The following is a 21,293-nucleotide window of genomic DNA, read 5'->3' as shown; positions in this document are numbered from 1 at the left end:
CCAAAATTCTGATTCTCTATGATCTTAATCTTTCAAAACAATTTGAGTCATATTATAATTCTATAGAATCTATTTACTCATCCTTATTCTTGGGTTGAGTCAGACACTGAGTAGGGAAAATGCACTGTATATATTTGTATGTTTTTCGAATTGGCAATCCAAGATGTGTGTCAAGCTATTGATAACACCACACAACAATGATTTTGCTACTGAGAGAAAAACATGTGATTTACACTAAAATGAGCACGCTGATTCCAAATTTGAACTCTGAATTTGCCTGATACGTCTAGATTTGAAGTTATACATGCAAAGCCTGATCAGTTATAATATTAATGCATTATATTGGAAATATTCCAATGGACATGTCCAGACCTGTCCGGACGCACTTAGGCTGATGTCAGCAGTAAGTATATAAGGCAAGCTGTACAGGTTTTGATAAAGTGATCTGTTATAGTGCTATCAGTTTTGAAACTTGAGATGGATAAACTCAAATGTAAAAGCTAAATCATGGTGGAGGGCACTCAACTATCTGGGATGTTTGTATGTACACAATAAGGTGGATTAGTGCAGGTGTGAATGAATCAAATAGATACAGTTGTATATTTAAAAAGGGGTAGTTTATTAGTATAAAAATTTATATAAAAATGAGTGGATGGTACCAAAGGATGTATATAAAAAATATTTGGTGTATATAAAAATAAATGTAGAACAAACGGTAGAAAAAAAATATTTAATTAAAAATAAAAAGATGAAAAATATTAAAGATGTGTATTCCAATAAATAATAGTAAGTTCAATGTCCGAGATAGGATCCGGTATTGGCTTCAGAGAAAGTTATTCCAAATGTCTATATAAGATCCAGTACGGGATCGAAAGTTATTGTGATTGCTGGCACTTATAGTGCTGCCTGTAATTATGTTATTATTTTTTCTTATTTTGCTTTTGGGTGGCAGCGTTCTTGGTGTATACCAAGGGATCCTCCTGCTTGTAGGTAAATGTTCCAACAGGGTATGTGCTGCCTCTATTGCAATGTATTTGCAGGGACCATGTGAGTCCTCCTTCTTTTATGGAATTTACACAAATGTAAGTGTAACCATATGTGTGAGGAACATAGTTAAAGCCTTACCCGAATTGTTGTAATGCTGCCACAATCACGGTATTCCATAGCGCAGGTAAATAGAGACGCCATGTATACTCATCAGGTCCACTCGTGGAGTCCCACGAGGGTGGGCGAAGGGCTTGTTTGAGGAGCGCAGGAGTAACGCTGTTCCAGCCCTTATGGTTCTTTGGATCCATGGATAGATGTCCGCTTTTCTTTGAGAAGGCAATAATCCTTGTACTGCTGTAGGGGAACCTTTTGCATTTTTCGTAGTTACCTGTTTCCACCAGGCAACACCCCTTGTCATTATACAGACTACATTAACTACATCCATTAACTGACTTTTTAATGGATTTTAATGGCTTTTGTGGTGAGATAACCAAGATACCACTGTCACATTTGTTATCAGAGTCAAGTTTAGCTTGGCTACATCTGTATGTTCATTTTGTGGTATTGAAATTTTTCTGGAACAAAGCAACCTGGTTGCTTATCAGTAACTGGTTGCATATCAGTATGGTACATGTATAAAGAATTCTGCCGATCCTGCAACATACTGGTCATATTTTAATAACCATGTCCACATTTTAAAGGCTAAATTCAGATTTTGTATATACAATTCTGTAGTAATTATTATTGTAGGTTATTGTGATTTTATATTGATGACCAGACCTGTCATAAAGGTTCCATATTATTGGTAAGAATCTTTGGATAGTCCCTTGATGTTTTTGGCCTTTGAAATTTCAGAGTTTAATGATATAATGTTAAAGACCAAACATTTATAATTTTTAATCTTTTTTGAATATATTTCTTGTATCATCTTTGAGGACTAAGGAATGTACTGCAGGCATGGAATTGTTGAGGGATAAGGTGTCTTGCTTTAAGAATTAAAAAAGCAAGTCTTTGTAATTGAAGAATGGAAGCTAAGTATGACATTCATTTTGGTATATATTCAACAGATGTCATTGTAGAAAATCTTATAGTACACAATAAACAATTTTTGGCCAAGAGCTACAGTATTAGATGTACTCTTTCATTGTTTCCTCTGTGTGTACTGTATTAGCTTTGCTAATGACTCACACGTCAGTGGTTTGGACAGTGATTTCCATCAGTGATTGTGAGCCAAACCAGGTGCGGCTCTAAACACAGAACAGGTGCAGATCTTTCCCTTATACCTTATCTCTGTGGAGCTCCACACCAGTTTTTGGCTCATAATCACTGATGCAAATCACTGACCAAAACATTGACGTGTGAATGAGGCATAAGGTCTATGAAAACAAAACTGTGTAGAGATGAGCGAATGCATTTCAAGAGCGAATGATTACAAACTTGAAACTTTTGCCCAAATTTTCCAAATTCCTGATTCTAACTAAGCTGAATTTTTCCGGAGAATTGAAAGAGACAGAGATTAAAGAGCTGAGAGAGAGAGAGAGAGAGAGAGAGAGGAGAGACTTTTCAGGGAATTGGACACTTTTGAATTGGGTCGAATTTATTTAGACCTTAATTGAATTGGACAACCAAACCACACTGGACTAATTGAATTAGGTTTGATATTTTTGTGGATGAATTGGTTAAAAAAGTTACTCTAAGTTTTAGGCTGCAATTTTAAGTCATTTATTCATTTTCAGATCAATATATTACAACCTACTTTCTAGTTTCAAACATTTCTCATATAGATGTATCCCTCTGAGTACATGCTGGATCTGTGTGTCCAGGATGCTGTTGTCTTCCAACTGCAAACCACCTTGAGTGTGCTTCTCCCTGTCTACGCCCAACTTGAGCTGCCCTCCTTGGATTTTTGACCCCTTTTTCACACACATCTGCCATGTACAGCCTCTCTAACACTGTGAGAATAGAAGGGGAGAGCAGAGAGAGCAATCACAGGAACCATTGTCAGATGGATTTATACCAAAATCATAAGCACAAGAAGTTAGGTGATGGATTTACACATGCTCTAAAGGGGCAAAATAGTAGGACATTTTAATGAAGACTATTTAGAAAGTTGCTTCATTTTGCATTGACCCGTTTAAGGACAGGGACAATTTTTGTTTTGGTTATTTTCTTTTTTCTTCTTTTGCATTCCATAACTAAACCATAACTTAATTTTACTTTCACATAGCCATATGAGAGCTTATTTTTTGTGGATTTTTTTTATTTATAATTTTAATGACACCATTCAATTTGCTACATCTAGTATTCTAAAATAGGGGAGTTAAAAAAACACAATTCCATGTTTTATTTGAACTTTCTTTTATATCATTCACTATGTACTGAAAATTACATGATGACCTTATTCTTTGGGTCAGTATAATTACAGTAATACCAAATTTATATACATTTAAATGAAACAAAATAAAAATAAAAACTTTAAAATGTCTTACAATAGAACAGTTTTAGGTGTGTTGTCTTGTAGGCCAAGCTATAGTTTTTATTGGTACCATTTTGGGTTTTGTGTGACATTTTGATCACGTTTCATTTTCAAATTTTCACTTTTTTCTGTTGAAACATTCACCACACATTACTATTTTAGATTTAATTTATTATCTGTTTTTAGATGTAAAATTGTGAAAGGGAAGTGAGTTGACTGTCTAATATTTTTGTGTTTTTTATATGTTTAACACCTTGTTTACTGTAATTTATAGCCCCCTTACAGACATAGGGACTTCTGATAGCTTGTACCATAGATTTTAATACAATACTATTGTAGTCTATGGGATTTTGACAAGCATTCTATTACTATGGCAGGCTTGCGAGTCAGCCATAGTAACTGATTGGACAGCTATGGTAACTGATTGGAACCCTGCAATTTTGCCACAGGGGCACTGATCGGAGACAAGTAGGGGATTGCAAGGAAGGAATGCTTCCTTCCCGACAATCGTCAGCCTCATCTGTCAGTGTATATGTGGTACAGAAGTCTGCTTCTCTGTTTATTTCTATGAATATATAGGAATACATTGATAAACGTTTAACTCCTTATGTAAAAAGTCATTTGGTCTAGCAAAAGATTAGAATGAAAGAGAAAATACGTGAATAATGCAGTTAGTTTTTTTAACCACATTGTTGTTATCATCACAATTGCAAATGGGGGGTGGCAAAATATTTTTTCTCTTGGAGTGCTTTGGTTAATATAAAGAAATGTACAGTAATCTGATCTTCACATAACTTACTCTTTCAAAATGCAGTGTGGAAGAAAAACTTAAATTATAGCAACTCAGTCTAATAACTCTGGAAGCATCTAGAATAATTTTGAACATAGCTCTGAACATCGTAACAAGGTTCAATTTCAGGAAAGTCATGAAATGTATTAAATTTCCAATCTAGAGATATTTGGTAAAATAAACCTAAAATGATCTTGATGGGTAATCACAAACTTTGAAGTATTAAATAGTTCAGTAATATCCAGTCTACGAATATAAAGAGATATGAAGTCATTTATCAATGACAGCTCCTTTGGAAAATGAAAGGTGGAATCTGATTGGTTGCTATGGGCAACTAAGCCAGTTCTACTTTACACCAGTTTGATAAATGACCCTTTATAATTCTTAAAATTCTTAAATTGTATATTTTAACATTACATTTTTGCACAAATCATCAAACTGCCTATAATTGCAATTCATGCTTATAAACTTATTTTAACTTCCCACTTGCTAAGAAATACATAATGCTTTCTTTTCAATTTTTATTTACAAACCGGATTCCCAAAAAGTTGGGACGCTATACAAATCGTGAATAAAAACTGAATGCAATGATGTGGAGGTGCCAACTTCTAATATTTTATTCAGAATAGAACATAAATCACGGAACAAAAGTTTAAACTGAGAAAATGTACCATTTTAAGGGAAAAATATGTTGAATCAGAATTTCATGGTGTCAACAAATCCCCAAAAAGTTGGGACAAGGCCATTTTCACCACTGTGTGGCATCTCCCCTTCTTCTTACAATACTCAACAGACGTCTGGGGACCGAGGAGACCAGTTTCTCAAGTTTAGAAATAGGAATGCTCTCCCATTCTTGTCTAATACAGGCCTCTAACTGTTCAATTGTCTTGGGCCTTCTTTGTTGCACCTTCCTCTTTATGATGCACCAAATGTTCTCTATAGGTGAAAGATCTGGACTGCAGACTGGCCATTTCAGTACCCGGATCCTTCTCCTACGCAGCCATGATGTTGTGATTGATGCAGAATGTGGTCTGGCATTATCTTGTTGAAAAATGCAGGGTCTTCCCTGAAAGAGATGACGTCTGGATGGGAGCAGATGTTGTTCTAGAACCTGAATATATTTTTCTGCATTGATGGTGCCTTTCCAGACATGCAAGCTGCCCATCCCACACGCACTCATGCAACCCCATACCATCAGAGATGCAGGCTTCTGAACTGAGTGTTGATAACAACTTGGGTTGTCCTTGTCCTCTTTGGTCCGGATGACATGGCGTCCCAGATTTCCAAAAAGAACTTCAAATCGTGACTCGTCTGACCACAGAACAGTCTTCCATTTTGCCACACTCCATTTTAAATGATCCCTGGCCCAGTGAAAACGCCTGAGCTTGTGGATCTTGCTTAGAATGGCTTCTTCTTTGCACTGTAGAGTTTCAGCTGGCAACGGCGGATGGCACGGTGGATTGTGTTCACTGACAATGGTTTCTGGAAGTATTCCTGAGCCCATTCTGTGATTTCCTTTACAGTAGCATTCCTGTTTGTGGTGCAGTGTCGTTTAAGGGACCGGAGATCACAGGCATCCAGTATGGTTTTACGGCCTTGATCCTTACGCACAGAGATTGTTCCAGAATCATGTTGCCAATTGACCTAATTGGTGTTAATTGGTCTTCCATCTCTTCGTTATGCTCAAATTTACTTTTTCCAGCCTCTTATTGCTACTTGTCCCAACTTTTTGGGGATTTGTTGACACCGTAAAAATTTGAATCAAGGTATTTTTCCTTTAAAATGATACATTTACTCGGATTAAACGTTTGATCTGTCATCTACGTTCTATTACAAATAAAATATTGACATTTTCTATCTCCACATCATTGCATTCAGTTTTTATTCACAATTTGTTTAGTGTCCCAACTTTTTGGGAATCCGGTTTGTATTTTTTTGTTCTTTTTATTACAATTGTGTATTGACAACAGGTATACAAATTGTAGATATTGGCTTGTGGCGTTCATATTACATGAAATTTTCTGTGCTCTAGGCAATAATATTTTATAATTGACTCTCAGCATTTTAGTTTGCTTTATTGTAGTGTTTAATACTACACATTGTACAGATTTCTGCTTGAGGATTGTTCTTTGAGGTTTTAAATATCAATATATTATGATTTAAATTAAAATGATACCTGTTGTGTATACTGATACAAATGTGTAAAGCTTGGCTGTTGTAGCATTGAATATAACTAGCTGAACTTTTTACTATAAAAGTCTGAGACACTGAGGAAACAAAATGTTAATTTGCAGTTTTACTCATTCCAATAGAAAGACAATCAGACCTACCATTCTCAAGTCTCAACTGATATGTGATTAGTTCTTATGAGATAATCTGCAGCAGAAATATCAAAAGTATGGTCTCATATTTTTTTGTAAGCAAGTGAGAGTGGGCAAGGGGCAATAAACTTCAGGGGAGATTTATCAAGACTGGCATACCAGGAAATTGGCGCAAGTAATATTTAATGTTTCAGGCCAATTTTCCCCACTTATGGGGGGGGAGGGGGAAATTCCTTCCCGACTTCAATCAGGCAATCAGAATAACCTCCTGGATCAAGAACCCCTCTCTAGTAGCTATAGCCTGCAATATTATTACACTCCAGAAATACATCCAGGCCCCTCTTTTATTGTACTCATCTATCTATCTATCTATCTATCTATCTATCTATCGATCTACAGTATCTATCCATTCTATCTATAGTATCTATCCCCAGTATCTATCTAGCTACATATCTATCTATCTATCTATCTATCTATCTACAGTATCTGTCTATTTATATATCTATCTACAGTATCTATTTAGCTACAATATCTATCTATTTATCTATTGTACCTATCTAAAGTACCTGTTTAGCAATCAATCCCTCTGTATCTCTGTATATTGTCTAGCTAGCTAGGTATCTTCATATGTTGATTCCATTATAGATTTTCAAGATTTGCATTTAGTTTTATAAGTTAATGTTTGTGGGATCAAATATTGCTTAGTCATTTTTTTATATTCTAAATAATAAAGCATCCATCCAGTGTATCATGAAATTAATTAACGTTGTCTTCCTTTGCTATAATTACAAAAGAGAAAATATTATAGCTTGTGCAGCATGTAATTATTACTGTCTGCTTTATATATTTTTGCCTATTAATGACTTATTCTTTATTTTCTCCAGGAAATAGACCTACGGCTAACTGGATTTGATTTATAAGAAGGCAATGTGCAGTAAATGGCAGTTCTTCTGATATTGCTACTATGGAAAACAGTATTGTCAATAGAATGTAGCCTGATAAATAGTGCTTAGTGAAGATGCTGCTTCAGTGAGTGCGAAATCAATGGAAGATTCTTACTGCGTGAAAACCCTTCTGAGATTTTCCTGGCAGGATCACATTTAACAAACCTGATACATTTCCTTCGATTCGAAGTGGATACAAATAATATTGCTTTCCTTTGCAACTAATGTGGGACTATGGCATTTCCAAAGTCCATTCGGCTGAACTGTTTATGGAGAATTGCAAGGTTGCGCCTACCTATGGGATTAGATGTCATGTTTCCTTTATGCATATTTGGATTTTTGCTTCACATTACAACCGTATACTCACAAAAACTGGATGATGTGGACCCAATAGTTGCAACGACTTATGGCAAAGTACGAGGCATTAAGAAGGAACTAAATAATGAAATACTAGGGCCTGTTATTCAGTTCCTTGGTGTTCCTTATGCTGCTCCTCCAGTAGGGGAGCACCGTTTCCAGCCACCAGAGCCTCCAACAACCTGGGGAGATATAAGAAATTCCACCCAGTTTGCACCGGTCTGTCCCCAAAACATTGTAGGAGGCAGGCTTCCTGAAGTTATGCTTCCTGTTTGGTTCTCCAACAATCTGGATGTAGTTTCTTCCTACGTGCAAGACCAGAATGAGGACTGCCTGTATTTAAATATATATGTTCCAACTGAGGATGGTGAGTTACCTGCGGATACAAAAACCAATGAGATTTATTTTATTTTACTTCTTTTGCTTTCTTCAGTTCTAACCATATTAATCCTGGTCATAGGTTGCATGCCTGGTTAGTTGTTAGCATGCTGGCTTTTGATGTGCATGATGCTCTTTTGTGTGTGATCCTGTTTTTGTACTCATGTCTACACTCATGTTCTCCTAAGGCACGGGTATTACAATGGAAGGTATTTCCTCTCTCCTACCTGCCCATTGATGATACATTTTCCTACATTTGCATGTGCAGGCACCACAGCGTTGGAAGCATAGCCAAAGGCAGAGCTAGGTAAACGGTGTTGCATGCTCCTACTCTCTGTCATGGAGCTCCATGTTATTTTTTAGTTTTTTATTCATTTTTCAGTAAAAAGAATATCCAAGGAATGTGTCCGGAAACCCGGCAAGAAAATATGTAGAAAAGGAGGTATGTATTACAGCCAAAGAAAAAAAAAAGCAATAAACAAAAGTGGAAAATGCTAAGGAGAGTAGGAGTAAGGAATCTAAAAAATAACCTACATAGATATGGTAATGGTATAGCCTAGGACTCTGACAACTTGGACATATATTGCCATAAATTTACATTTCGTTAAACCTACTTTCATTCTTTCAGATAGTCTTAGATAAATAGGAATGAAAATTTCTCCGCTTTTATTATATCACGTATAGAATCATTTGTTTTATTAAGGACCCTATGTGCAAGGTATTCAGCTATGGGCAAAGGTGACTAATAAGAGGATGAGTTGCTTAGTTGCATACTATAGTCTTCGTTAACCGTTCAATCTATATTAACATACCATGTTTTTCAAGTGATACCAACAGTATAGTATAGCCCACATGAATATATAATCCAAATGGAGTCGTTTCTGTGCCCGATATGGCTACATAGGTGCAAAATTACAAATAGACTCCAATAGGAATCAGTTTAAATAAGGTTTTGTTACATTTTTACTCTGAGCTGTTGTATGAAATGCTGTTCCTTTTTTAAAGTGCCGCATTTGTTATATTATGTAGCTCCTGAGGATAGATCAATAATATTAAATGCCTGTTAAGGTTCTAGAATATCGGGGTAGATTTACTAATCCTGTAAACAGCATAAATTTAGGCTGCCTAGTCAGACTGAAAGATAAATATGGTACGTGGCTGGCCGCTTTTATCTAACATTATATCAACTATTTGTTGGCTTAGTTTGTAACAGAATTTTATTCCAGAATTGTGGTGCAAATGTTGCATCTTAGGCCTCCTCCTTTCCCTATAAGCTACACCCCCCTTGACATGCTATATGCTAAGGATTTCTCTAAAAGTAGATTTGCACAAAAATGTACAAAATTGCAATTTTTGCAACATTTTGTGTAGTTTATGACAATGTTTAAGTGTAATGACATCATTAAATGACCCACTGTGTACCAAAAAGGTAGCCTGAAATATTTAGCTCAGCCCCAACAAGTGTTTCACTCCGAACAGTTTCATCTGGACTTAAAAGGTCCAGGTGGATTCTCTCTAGCAGAGCAGCAAGGTCAACATTTTATCAGATGATATGCAGAACCTGGCGTAGTCATGGCAGGTTATCCAGAGAGGCTTTCCATAAAAAGATGTTTAAATTAATTGTTACCTAAATTAAAGAGCGCAGAAAATTTCAATCAAAATCTGTATTAATGGGCATGCCGAGAGTGTCAGGCTGTAAATAATTACTGGACAAAAACAATCACAAATTAATTGCTGGATGAGTGAACATGATCCACAAGTAATGAGACTGTATTTAGTTCTTCAAACAAAATGGCTCACAATTTTCTTTTTTTTTTTTTTTTGTATGTTAATTTTGGTTTTTGTGTGGATTTTTGAATAGAAAAAAAGACATTTATATTAATAATTAAAATGCAATTCCAACTTTTGGTATGTTATAAATAAAATAATACATTGGTATTGTAATTGGCATATCAAGCAGTTGGTCCTGCATATAATTGAGTTAGGTTTATCTTGTGAACTCGGATCGGTCAATTATGTCACTGTGAAATATTTATCATTATTATGTTGCCTAATTGAAAAGAAAAGGGTATATTTTGGACCTCTGCTTCTGATTCAAAGGTTTTTGATTAAAGGAGTTGGTCTATCTCAAATTTTGGTGACATATCGTTAGGAAATGCCACCTATGTCCAATAAGCATGGGTCCTACCTCTGAGACTTGCACCTATCTCCAGAACGGGCCACACAGAGTGAAGGAGGGAGCATCGTGCATGCGCGGCATGCTCTCCATTCACTTCTCTGGGATTTCTGAAAAGAGCACTGCAAAAATGCTCTGCTTTTTCCGGAAGTCTCGTAAAAGTGAATGGAAAAAGTGCTGCGCAAGTGTGACCACATCTCCATTCACTTTTCTGAGAGTTCCAGAAATAGAGGAGGATTCTCACGCTTCTCTTTTCAGAACTCCCTTAGAATTTAATGGAGGTTGGCCAGCCTTGCACGGTGACGCCTCATTCACTTTCTGGGCCCCTTTCTGGGCCAGACGAGGGACCTATAACTAGTGGACATCTGTGGGATATCTTAGTTATATGCTACCAAAGTGTGAGATAGGCCAATCCCTTTTGTGGCTTGAGCACCTTTTTACATTTTCTGACATAGCTAAGGGTTTGTTGAGAGTCTTTTCCAAGACCTAAACAAAGCACCTTGTATCTTTAGCTTCCATTGGCTTTGTTGACATCCATAATTTAATCTGGCATGATATCTCAAGGACAAAGACTTGTTAAAAGGAGGTTGAAAGTGCACATTTCCTCTACATGATGGAATTACAAAAACTATAACTCAAAGACTGAAGTTGTCTTTTCTATTGCCTCTGTTCTGTAAGTATTTAGACACTCATTTTCAAATATCAGTAATGTAGAATCTTCAGGCATCGGGATATATTCCAGGGGATGTGTCTTTGTTCCTTTTAGATGCAATAGCAATAAGACAATAGGATCAATAATCCCCTGGACTTGAAATATGTTTATTGTGATCCATCAGAAATACAATATGTGCACTTTGCCTGTGCACCTAGATTCTGCCAAATGAAGTCTCATGAGATACAGCAGTTTTTGATGCAGTTTGGTGGATTTTTCTCCTCTAGGCTTTAAGGGATATTTAAGATTACACATGTCAAGGCCATGCGATTTAACTTTAGCAGAAGCACAGTTTCTAACACTGTTTTGTATTAAAAAAAATCCACACATACGTGGTGCTCTGACAGTCTGACATCATTACTACTTCAATAGTGTTAGGGGTGAATACAGAACATTACTAGACCTTACATTTTACCACTAATAGCAAAAACCCACCTAATGATGGCATGGTAATTAGAATATATACACATTATAACAAGTAATATATGGTGAGATAACTTTTTCTAGTACACTACAATTCCATTATTGTGGCACCTGGTTTTATATGTGAGTGGCTACGTGATTGCACCATAGATTAGAAGTAGTTATTATTTTTTTTTCATTATCTTGCCCAGCTCTGTTCCATACATTTGTTTCAATGCTGTTAGAGCTTGCAGTGAGCAGGATTTCTGTGTAAAGATCTACTGTTCCCATTGTTCCTCTCCCTCCTCACATACATGGTCTCTGTTTAGAGCTGGCACCATGCCTCTCTGTTACAGTTTGTAAGTTAGTGCTGATGTTACTGTCTTCACACCCAAGGAAGGTCAGTTACTGTGAAACAGTTTTGCTGCCAAGCATGAGAAATATATTTCTTCCAGAGATAAAAAAGGAAGGGAGAGAACTTAGTAATGTGATTTCTGAGCAGGTCTTGTGCATCAGGGAGGGGAAGAAGGGAGACAACCACATATTCAGTGTACAAGGGGCATCTCAACAACATGCATATTATTGTACTAAGTGATAGATCACAAGGTATGTAAACCATTTGTACAAAATGTTTAGTTCTCCTAAAACCCCTTTAATTTAGTGTTATATTCTTGCATTTTGCGTTCATGTTCTTAAAGGGATTGGCCCATCTGGGACATTGATGACATACCACTAGGATATGCCATCAGTGTTAGATAGGTGCATGTTCCACTTCTGGGACTTGCTGCTATATCCAGAACTGGGCCTCCCAATTGAAAAGAGAGCAGCCGCACATGTGCAGCCTACTCTATTCACCTCTTGGCTAATTTCCAAAATAGTCAAACGTAGCTCGTCTATTTTCGTTAGTCCCATAATGGTAAATGGAGAGGTTGCTTCGCTTGCAGGATGTGCTCTCCATTCACTGCTTTGGGGTGATATGCTCTTCTTCACATCAGGGGGCCTCAGTCTAAAGATAGGATTGGGTCCCAGAGGTGGAACCTGCACCTATCTGACATGGATGGCATATCCTGGCAATATACCATTAATGTCTGAGATAAGAATACCCCTTTAATTTTACAGAAACCTTATTGTTTTTAATGTTAGAAAGAAAAGTATAAAGAATAAACTTACACATTTAGCTCATCTTAGCTCTTTAGATATTAAGTATTGCAGTGTACAGTTGTTCCGGTGCCAGTATGTCATGGTTGTAAATGGGGGTACAGTGGGCAATTCTAGAAAGTGCTTTGTAGTCTTAGACAGGGCTGCAGTAATTTATATGTCATTTGCTAGTGTGCAATGCAGCAGTGCTTCTTATTATGCAGCCCATCAGGCATAAGTAATTAGCAATACAACCTATTACGCTGACTTAGGTTCAGAGAGGCGTAAATAAAGATGCATGACTCCTATGTACCCTGTACAAACTTTTATTGCTATTCATCATTATAAAATCTGTTCTTGTTAAAAGATGCTGGCCAAGTAAATTGGGTTTGGAGTGTGGCAATTGATTAAATGTTCTAATTTGCAAATAAAAGTTGAATGTGTGCCACTCTTTGACACTCTCTCCTTGGTTTGATTATTTATTTTTCACGTGGAAAAAATGCACAAACCTTATATTTGTTTCTGTGTTTTTCACTCTAACATTCCTAAATGTATAAGCCTTTAATTTATCAAGATCGGCATGTGCCACATTGGTCTTGATAATGCCTGGGCAGCTGAAGGAGGCATTTAATGCACCTCATCATAAATTAAATCCCTTCTCCATCAATCTGTGTGCCAGACTAAAATCTTCAACTTTTAGTTTTATAGGTTTACGCCAGTTTCATGTGTAAGCGATGACTGTCCCGGGACCATTGGCCCAGACCAACCTACCCTCAACATACTGTACCTCTATTTCAGAAATTGACAAGGGCAGAGTAAAAACACCAGATCTGACTAGATTTAGTCATAATTGTGTTTAAGACCACTAATACGCCTTATTACTGACGTAAACAAAGGATGTTTTAGCCAAACAGATGGCGTTAATCAATAATTATATGTACCCAAAATTGTGCATTAAAAACTATAACTTGTCCTGCAAAAAATAAGACCTTGTACAAGTACATTGATGCAAAAACTAAAAAGGTAAAGCTCTTGGAATGTGATTTAAAAAAAAAGGTGCATAATCACTAAGGGGTTAAAAAGTCTCAAAACTAGGTTTTGTGACGTTGGAACACCAAAAACATGGTGCAGAGGAATGATAAATTTCCCTCAAAATCTCTAATTTATCTTATAAATATTGTAAAATTAGTTATATTATAGTTTATTCTTTTAGAAAGAGACTGATAGAGGATTTGTAATATGAAAATAGTAGAAAAACTCTCTACTGCATGAGTTAGATAAACATAATATTGTCATGGACAACAACTTCTCAAGGTACCATCTCATATCTCTGGTAACATATCTCAACCCAATTTAAACTGAAATGTGGTAATAGACAATGCCAGATGAGGCCCGATGCTGTTTAGTAGCTGGAACATGGAGATTTTTTCTCTAGCTCTAGAAACTGGTAGCCCCCTTTTCTTGCTTCTTCTGATTGATGAGTGAAAGTGTTGCAGGGATAATTCAGAAAGGAGTCTAAAGGGCTCCCTAATAGTTTTATAAGTCCAATTATTAAAACTGCAGCCTTGTTTATACAGTATAAAATAGTACAGTATAAAGTGGTACTCAATGTCCACCATGTATGGTTACAGTATGGATGTTGGGAAACACATGAATCTTTAATTCATCCTCCTCATGGCATAACCCCATACAAACTGTCACTTAGACTCACTTACACATTGGGTGTAGGAAGCCTGTGCCGGTCACACTTAGTCCAGTTCATTGGAAATGAATAGAGACTTTCTATTCAGTTTTATGAATAAGACCGGATGGATTTATTTCTCCTGCCGGGGCTAACTTCACATGTGTTGGATGGGAGTTATGTGCCTAGAAATAAGAACGCTTTCTATGTGGTGGGAGCAGAACATGTGTTGGGGCTAGAGGGTGTTTTTTTTATTATTTTTTTTAATTGGAAGTCATCCCAAAATTTGTAGTTATTAATTCTTTGTGCAGAATTCAGAAGAACACACACAATTAATCTTTTTTTTTTATGGTACATCCAGTAGCTCTTCTTCTTGTATGAAGGCTATTGCAGAACAAAAGTTGTTGATGACATTTACCAGTAAAATTTATTCTGGGGCCCACTGTATAGCAACATGCAAATACTATCCGCTCACACAGCAGCAGGATGGTACGATATGTTTGATTATGGGCGGCCCGGCACTGACTGTGAGAGCAAAGGTCCGTGGGGAAGGAGGATACAGGGTAGACTGACTGTGTACCTAGAAGTCATCTCAGCCACCTGATGTATCTATAATAATTCAGTAGGTACTTTGTTAAATAATTTTCCCATCTTTTTATATGAACATAGGCTGGTTGAGGTGCTGTATGCTGCCTTTCTTAATGCAGTGCAGTCAGTGTACTGTTCCATAGTCTAATTGTTCAAAGGGACTAGGGGCCCATCTTTCCCAGGGGCCAATGGGGCCTGTATGTGTGTAACATTTAGCCAACATTCCCTTGGCTTATGAAGTTAAAAAAAGGATCAGGCTTGCTGTATTTCTAAGAGATCTCTGTCAGCAGCCTACTCCCCTTATTGTATTGAATACACATGCACACTTGGTCCATGTTAATCGGGAATTCATTAGGGAAATCTTCTAGACAAACAACCAATGGACAACTATTGAAAGTGTACAGCCACTTTTATTTAGCATATTTTAGATATTTACATAGTTTATAAGGCTTAAAAAAGACATCTGTCTATCCAGTTCAGCCTGTTATCCTGCAAGTTGATCCAGAGGAAGGCAAAAAAAACAAAAAACTATGAGGTACCAGCCAATTTTCCCCACTTAAGGGAGAAAAAATTCCTTCCTGACTCCAATCAGGCAATCAGAATACCTAGCTGGATCAACGACCCCTCTCTAGTAGCTATAGCCTGTAATATTATTACACTACAGAAATACACCCAGGCCCCTCTTTAACTCTCTTAGTGAACTCACCATCACCACCTCCTCAGGCAGAGAGTTCCATAGTCTCACTGCTCTTACCGTAAAGAATCCTCTTCTATATTTGTGTACAAACCTTCTCTCTTCCAGACACAGAGGATGCCCCCTCGTCACAATCACAGTCCTGGTCTAACGGCCGCGTACACACACACAGGGGGGAGGGAAGTGACCACTCCGATCCACCCTCACCCCTGGCCCTGCCTATTGGCCTCGCGAGTCCTAATAACAGGGGACAACTGGATGGCAATCCCTAGCTTGGAATAAGTGCAGGGAGGACAGACCAGACAAACAACAGAATGTGAACGGACCGAGTCTATACCAGGAAAGTTCCGAAGTACAAATGGGGCAAGCAGAGAATAGTCAGGAGAAGCCGGGGTCATAAATGCCAGGAGAGTCGTGAAGTACCAAAGGAGTCAGCAAAGGATCGTCAGGAGGAAGCCAGGGTCAGAATACCAGGAGAGCAGCAAAGTGCACAAGGAGTAGGCAGGGGGTCGTCAGGAATTCAGCAGGAGGTCAGTACGCTAGGAAAGACAAAGTCGCAGGTGGAACCTAAATAACAGGCAATCTGTAGCCAGCATACTGCCTGTTTAAATAGGGAGCCAGAGGGGTCATGACTCCACACAGACTACACAGCCGAGCGCCAAGTGATCAGCTCGGTGCTCAGCTCTAAAACCATTCTCATGAATGCGCATAGACGCGCGGAGGGTGTGCATAGTATTATCAGAAGCGCGGGGGCGACGCTGGACGCGCTGATGATGCATGCCTGCCTCCTAGACCATGCCGTGACACCTGGGGATAAATAGATGATGGGAAAGATCTCTGTACTGTCCCCTGATATATTTATACATATTTATTATATCTCCCATATTTATTATATCTCGTCTTTTTTATAAAGTGAATAACCCTAATTTTGATAATCTTTAAGGGTACTGTAGTTCCCCCAATCCAGTTATTACTTTAGTTGGCCTCCTCTGAACCCTCTCCATCTCATCATGGACATCTATGCCCCTTTTGATGCAACTTATTATCTTATTGGCCTTGGCAGCAGCTGCCTGACATTGGTTTCTGCAGCTTAGTTTGCTGTTCACTAAAATTCCTAAGTCCTTTTCCATGTCAGTGTTATCCAGTGTTTTACCATTTAGTATGTACTGGTGACTTGCATTATTCCTTCCCATGTGCATAACCTTACATTTGTCAGTGTTAAACCTAATCTGCCATTTCTCTGCCCAAGCCTCTAATCTATCCAGATCCATCTGTAGCAGTATATTATCCTCTTTAGTGTGAATTACTTTACACAGTTTAGTGTTATCTGCAAAAAATTATATTTTACTGTGCAAGCCTTCTACAAGATCATTAATAAATATATTGAAGAGAATAGGGCCCAATACTGACCCCTGCAGTACTCCTCTAGTGACAGTGACCCAATCTGAGTGTGTAGCGTTAATAACCACCCTCTGTTTTCTATCACTCAGCCAGTTACTTACCCACATAAAGACGTTTTCTCCCAGTCCAAGCATTATTGTTTTATTTTCTAACCTTTATATACTAACCTTGGGGAGGAAAACTAATTTTGGGAAACCATCTCTTCAATATTATATCTATTATTTGTACAAAGCTATCATATATGTCCTGAATGTTTGTAAAAGGTTAGGTCATAGAGAATATGTAGATGCATTTGAGATCATGGGCAGACATTGCATGCTGGTCCCATAAGTGCTCAATTGGCTTTAAATCTGGCAACCGGTGTTGCAATCTGGCAGAGACAATTCTGGGAAAACCTTGCTGTTTGTGGGTGAGCATTATCCTGCTGAAGTCAGTCATACCCTGCCAATTTGTGTTTTATATTATCCTATTAACATGTTACACATCGTTACTATGTTAAAACCCCTTTACCCAGTTCCCAACAGTCCATAGACTATAAATGTCCTGGGTGGTCGGGACAACTGTACCTTAATCATGCACTGCTGAGCCTGGGGCCCACTGTCAGTGACTGCAAGACTTTCCATAAAGATGGCAGGGATGGTTCTTCAGTTCCCCTGCCTTCCTGATTGATCAGGAAGTGCTGTGATGTTTCCTGTTCCGACCTCAGTGGTCATGTGAATGCCGGGTGTTTGCAGGACGTATCGGGTCATACTAGACCTAGATCTGCTCTGCAGAGAAGTTTTACAGTAATGTATAGTGCTGTATAGCCTCTCTGGTAGTATTCCCCCCTTTTAAATGGGCCTACTATGTCAGCCCTAGTTATACAAAAAAATAGTATGTGGTAAAAAAAATATATATGTAAAAATGTAATGTTATATGTCCCTCAAAGGTCTTTATGACCTTATAGGGGGCACAAAGGGTAAAAAAATATTGAGTAAAAAGGTTTTGTAAAAAAAAAAAAAGATGAAAGTGTAAAAAAGCCCCTTTCCCCTCAGCAACCCATTTATCATTGTACAAAATAGAAAAAATAGACAAATTATGTTATTGCTTCATCTGTAATGATTGGTTCTATAAAAATATTACATAATCTACTCCATCAAGTGAACACCATAAAAAATACAATAAAAACCATGCCAAAGCAATTTTTGGTCACCTTGCCTCACAAAAAGCACAATAGCGAACAAAAAGTACTATATGAATTTCAGGATAAATTTGATTAGCCGCCAAGCCAAATTTCCTTGTGCTTTGCGGTAAAGTGAATCAATTTAACTGAAATAGTGTAAAAAAAAATACATTATACTTGCCTGAACCATTTGCTTGTAACAGGCCAGCCGGCATCTTACTTGAAGATCCCATGCGCAATTTCAAGCAAGATCTTCAAGCAAGATGGCGTCGGCCGGCCCATCGCAAGCAAATGGATCAGGTAAGTGTTATTAAAAATTCTTATTTATGCCAGATGCTGTGATCATCTATGAACGCGACATCTGAGGGATACAATGACGGGGAGCAGCGCAATCGCCATTTCCTGTCATTGGACCCACTAATTATAAAGAAATGTGCTTCGTGATTAAGTAATTCATCACAAAGCAGGTTTTTTGTAATATTCGGCAAAGCACCCAAATCAAATTTTTTGATGCTTCGCTCATCACTAATCATAATCATTGCAGCAAATACCTTGAAAAGAGTCAAATCTACCTGAGAAGAGTCAAAGTTATTCATAAGCTCCTTCTTTCCCCACCCATCTGCTGATGTTTGTCAGTCTTCTTCTTACTTTTCTCCCTAGAAGAGAACTGTCAATCACCAGCAGATGGGTGAGAGAGCAGGAGATTATGAATAGCTCTGACTTTTCTCAGGTAGATGTGACTCTTTCCAAGGCCTGGGCTGCAATGATTATGATGCTGGTTCTCAGCAACCACTTACTATTAGCTCATGAGTAACACACCACTGAAATTAGCATGTCTGTCACTACTTTATGCTGTTCTGAGCGAGGGCAGCATAAAGTTGATGACAGGTTCCCCTAAATAAAAAGTTTTTTTTATGATGAAAAGTAGTTTAAAAAAAAGTATCAACCTGCAGAATAAAGTTACCATATCATGTATACAACCTGGCGAACCCCATAAAAACACATTGCAATTTGCCCACCCCAAAAATGACCACATATGGGGTGATGCCATATTTAGGGGAAAAAATGCGTAACAGATGTGGGTGCATTTTCTCCTATCTCTTGTGAAAATGAGGCTTTTGTAAGAAGTGGCATTTTTAAATTTGGGATTTTTTAAATTATAAATAAAGATAAAACATATTGACTGAAGTTTGACATTGACATGAAGTAATATGTCTAATGAGAAATCCGTCTCAGAATGGCTTGGATAAGTAAAAACATTTTAAAGTTATTACCACATAAAGTGATACATGTCAGATTTGCTAAATTAGGCTTGGTCAGGAGGGAGCGTAAGGGGGGTAACTGTCCCAGTTTGGAAGTGGTTAATAAATACATATAGAAAGCATTGCTATCTACTAAGGAGCTCTTTATCACGCTTTGACTGCTCACCTGCTCAGCTATCTATGTAGATTATTTAGTTTGCAGCAATGTAAAAGTAGCTAAATTATTTGCTGTTTGCTTATTTATGTTTGCATTTCCTGTTCCCTCACAATATATTGGCACTTTGTGTGTCATGTTCACACTGTTTAACTTTGAGGTATTTTAAGCAAACGTTAACATTTGTTTTTTAAAATACTGATCAAGATATTAACTTTTTTGTATGGTGCCTTGAATTATCTAATAAGTCTGAAGTGGTGTCATGTACAGCAGGTTCAAGGCAGGTGTGTTGTCTAGGGCAGAGGTTCAACCTTAGTGCACCGAAGGAATCAGAAGTGCAAAAGGTCCTGCCAATAGGTTCAATGACGATTACTTGAGAAGACCTGTGCACAGGCTGTTTCTTACTGACGTGCTACACAAGAAAGCGGCAATTGAAACTGCTAGTGGTGTCTTGGACTCTCTTATGATATGGTCTTAAATATCCTACACACAACACTTCACTAAGTTGCACGCTATCTATTCTTGCAGATGGAAAAGCTGTTGAATTAGCCCCCATGGTTTGACTAAGGCTAACCCTTGTGTCAATCCACGGCACATCAAAATTTACATTAGCGGTAGAAGTCTAAGAGGATCTGGATTCTTGCAGGAGATTCTTTAGTAAATACATTACTTATCGGATTTGTCATAGGAAAATCCAACCCATGTGAAAGTCAGTATCTGATAATAAATGTAAAGTTACATGGAAAAAAAAAAATCACTATTAACTAGCAATATGTTATAAAAAAAAAAAATATATATGTTTCTCAAAGCAGCTGCTGCAGGGCTAATATAGTAGCTAGTGTTGATTGAATCGAAGCCAAACAAATTGATTCTCTGCAAAGTCGAATTTCCTCGCGCTTCATTGTAACAAATCTATTTTTCCTAATAAATAAAAAAAATCCTCATCCGTTTGTGTGCAAAGAGGCCATCTTGATTACAGAAAATGCACAACATTTTGCGCTGGGTGACGTATGAGATTTTGAACATTGTCTTCAGTCAAGATGGCCTCTTTGCGAGCAAATCGATAAGTTGAGTGTTTATTTTTTTTTACCCTGATTAACCCCTGAAAGGCCTAAAATGCTGCAATCAGTGATGAAAGCGGCATCTGAGGTGTTCAATGACGGGGGCGGTGAGATCAACTTTCCCCATCATTACTCCCGCTACATACAAAGAAGGTAATTACTCATGAATCAAATCTAATTTTTCAGAATTTCACTCATCACTAGTAGTAGTATGTGATGGTCATCTAAAAGAATAGCCATTCATATAATGTCTGGCCATAACTTTAATGCCAGTGCAGGAGCAGCCTTTACATAGCAGTGTAAAAAGATCCCCTTCTATGGAATCCATCTGGCTTAAAGGGGTTTTGCGTCCAGTACATATTGATGACCTATCCTCCGCACCACCGCTGCCAGCAATATGAGCACCACCTCCTCTTTAAACAGCTGATGGACGTCAGCACTGGTAATCGGACCCACACTGATTAAATATTGATGACCCATCCTGAGGATTCATTATGAATATGTATGGGCTGCACAGCCCCTTTCTTTGAGACCACCACTTTAAGGTAAGAACTTTCAGTGGTTCTCTTTGGCCACACAGTAATCCCTATACAATATTAATGCCGCATGG

General features: G+C 37.7%; 1 protein-coding gene across 1 annotated transcript in view; it reads left to right on the top strand.

The window, feature by feature from the left end:
* NLGN1 (neuroligin 1) overlaps nucleotides 1–21,293 on the top strand; it is a 541,429-nt gene that overhangs the window by 24,785 nt on the left and 495,351 nt on the right. The window contains exon 2 of the mRNA XM_044289824.1: nucleotides 7,459–8,242. Coding sequence (XP_044145759.1) covers nucleotides 7,753–8,242 — 490 coding nt within the window. The 5' untranslated portion in view covers nucleotides 7,459–7,752. The remainder of the gene's footprint in view (nucleotides 1–7,458; nucleotides 8,243–21,293) is intronic.

This window comes from Bufo gargarizans, chromosome 4, assembly GCF_014858855.1.
Source record: "Bufo gargarizans isolate SCDJY-AF-19 chromosome 4, ASM1485885v1, whole genome shotgun sequence".
NCBI lineage: Eukaryota > Metazoa > Chordata > Amphibia > Anura > Bufonidae > Bufo > Bufo gargarizans.
This window is presented reverse-complemented; position numbering and strand designations above follow the sequence as displayed.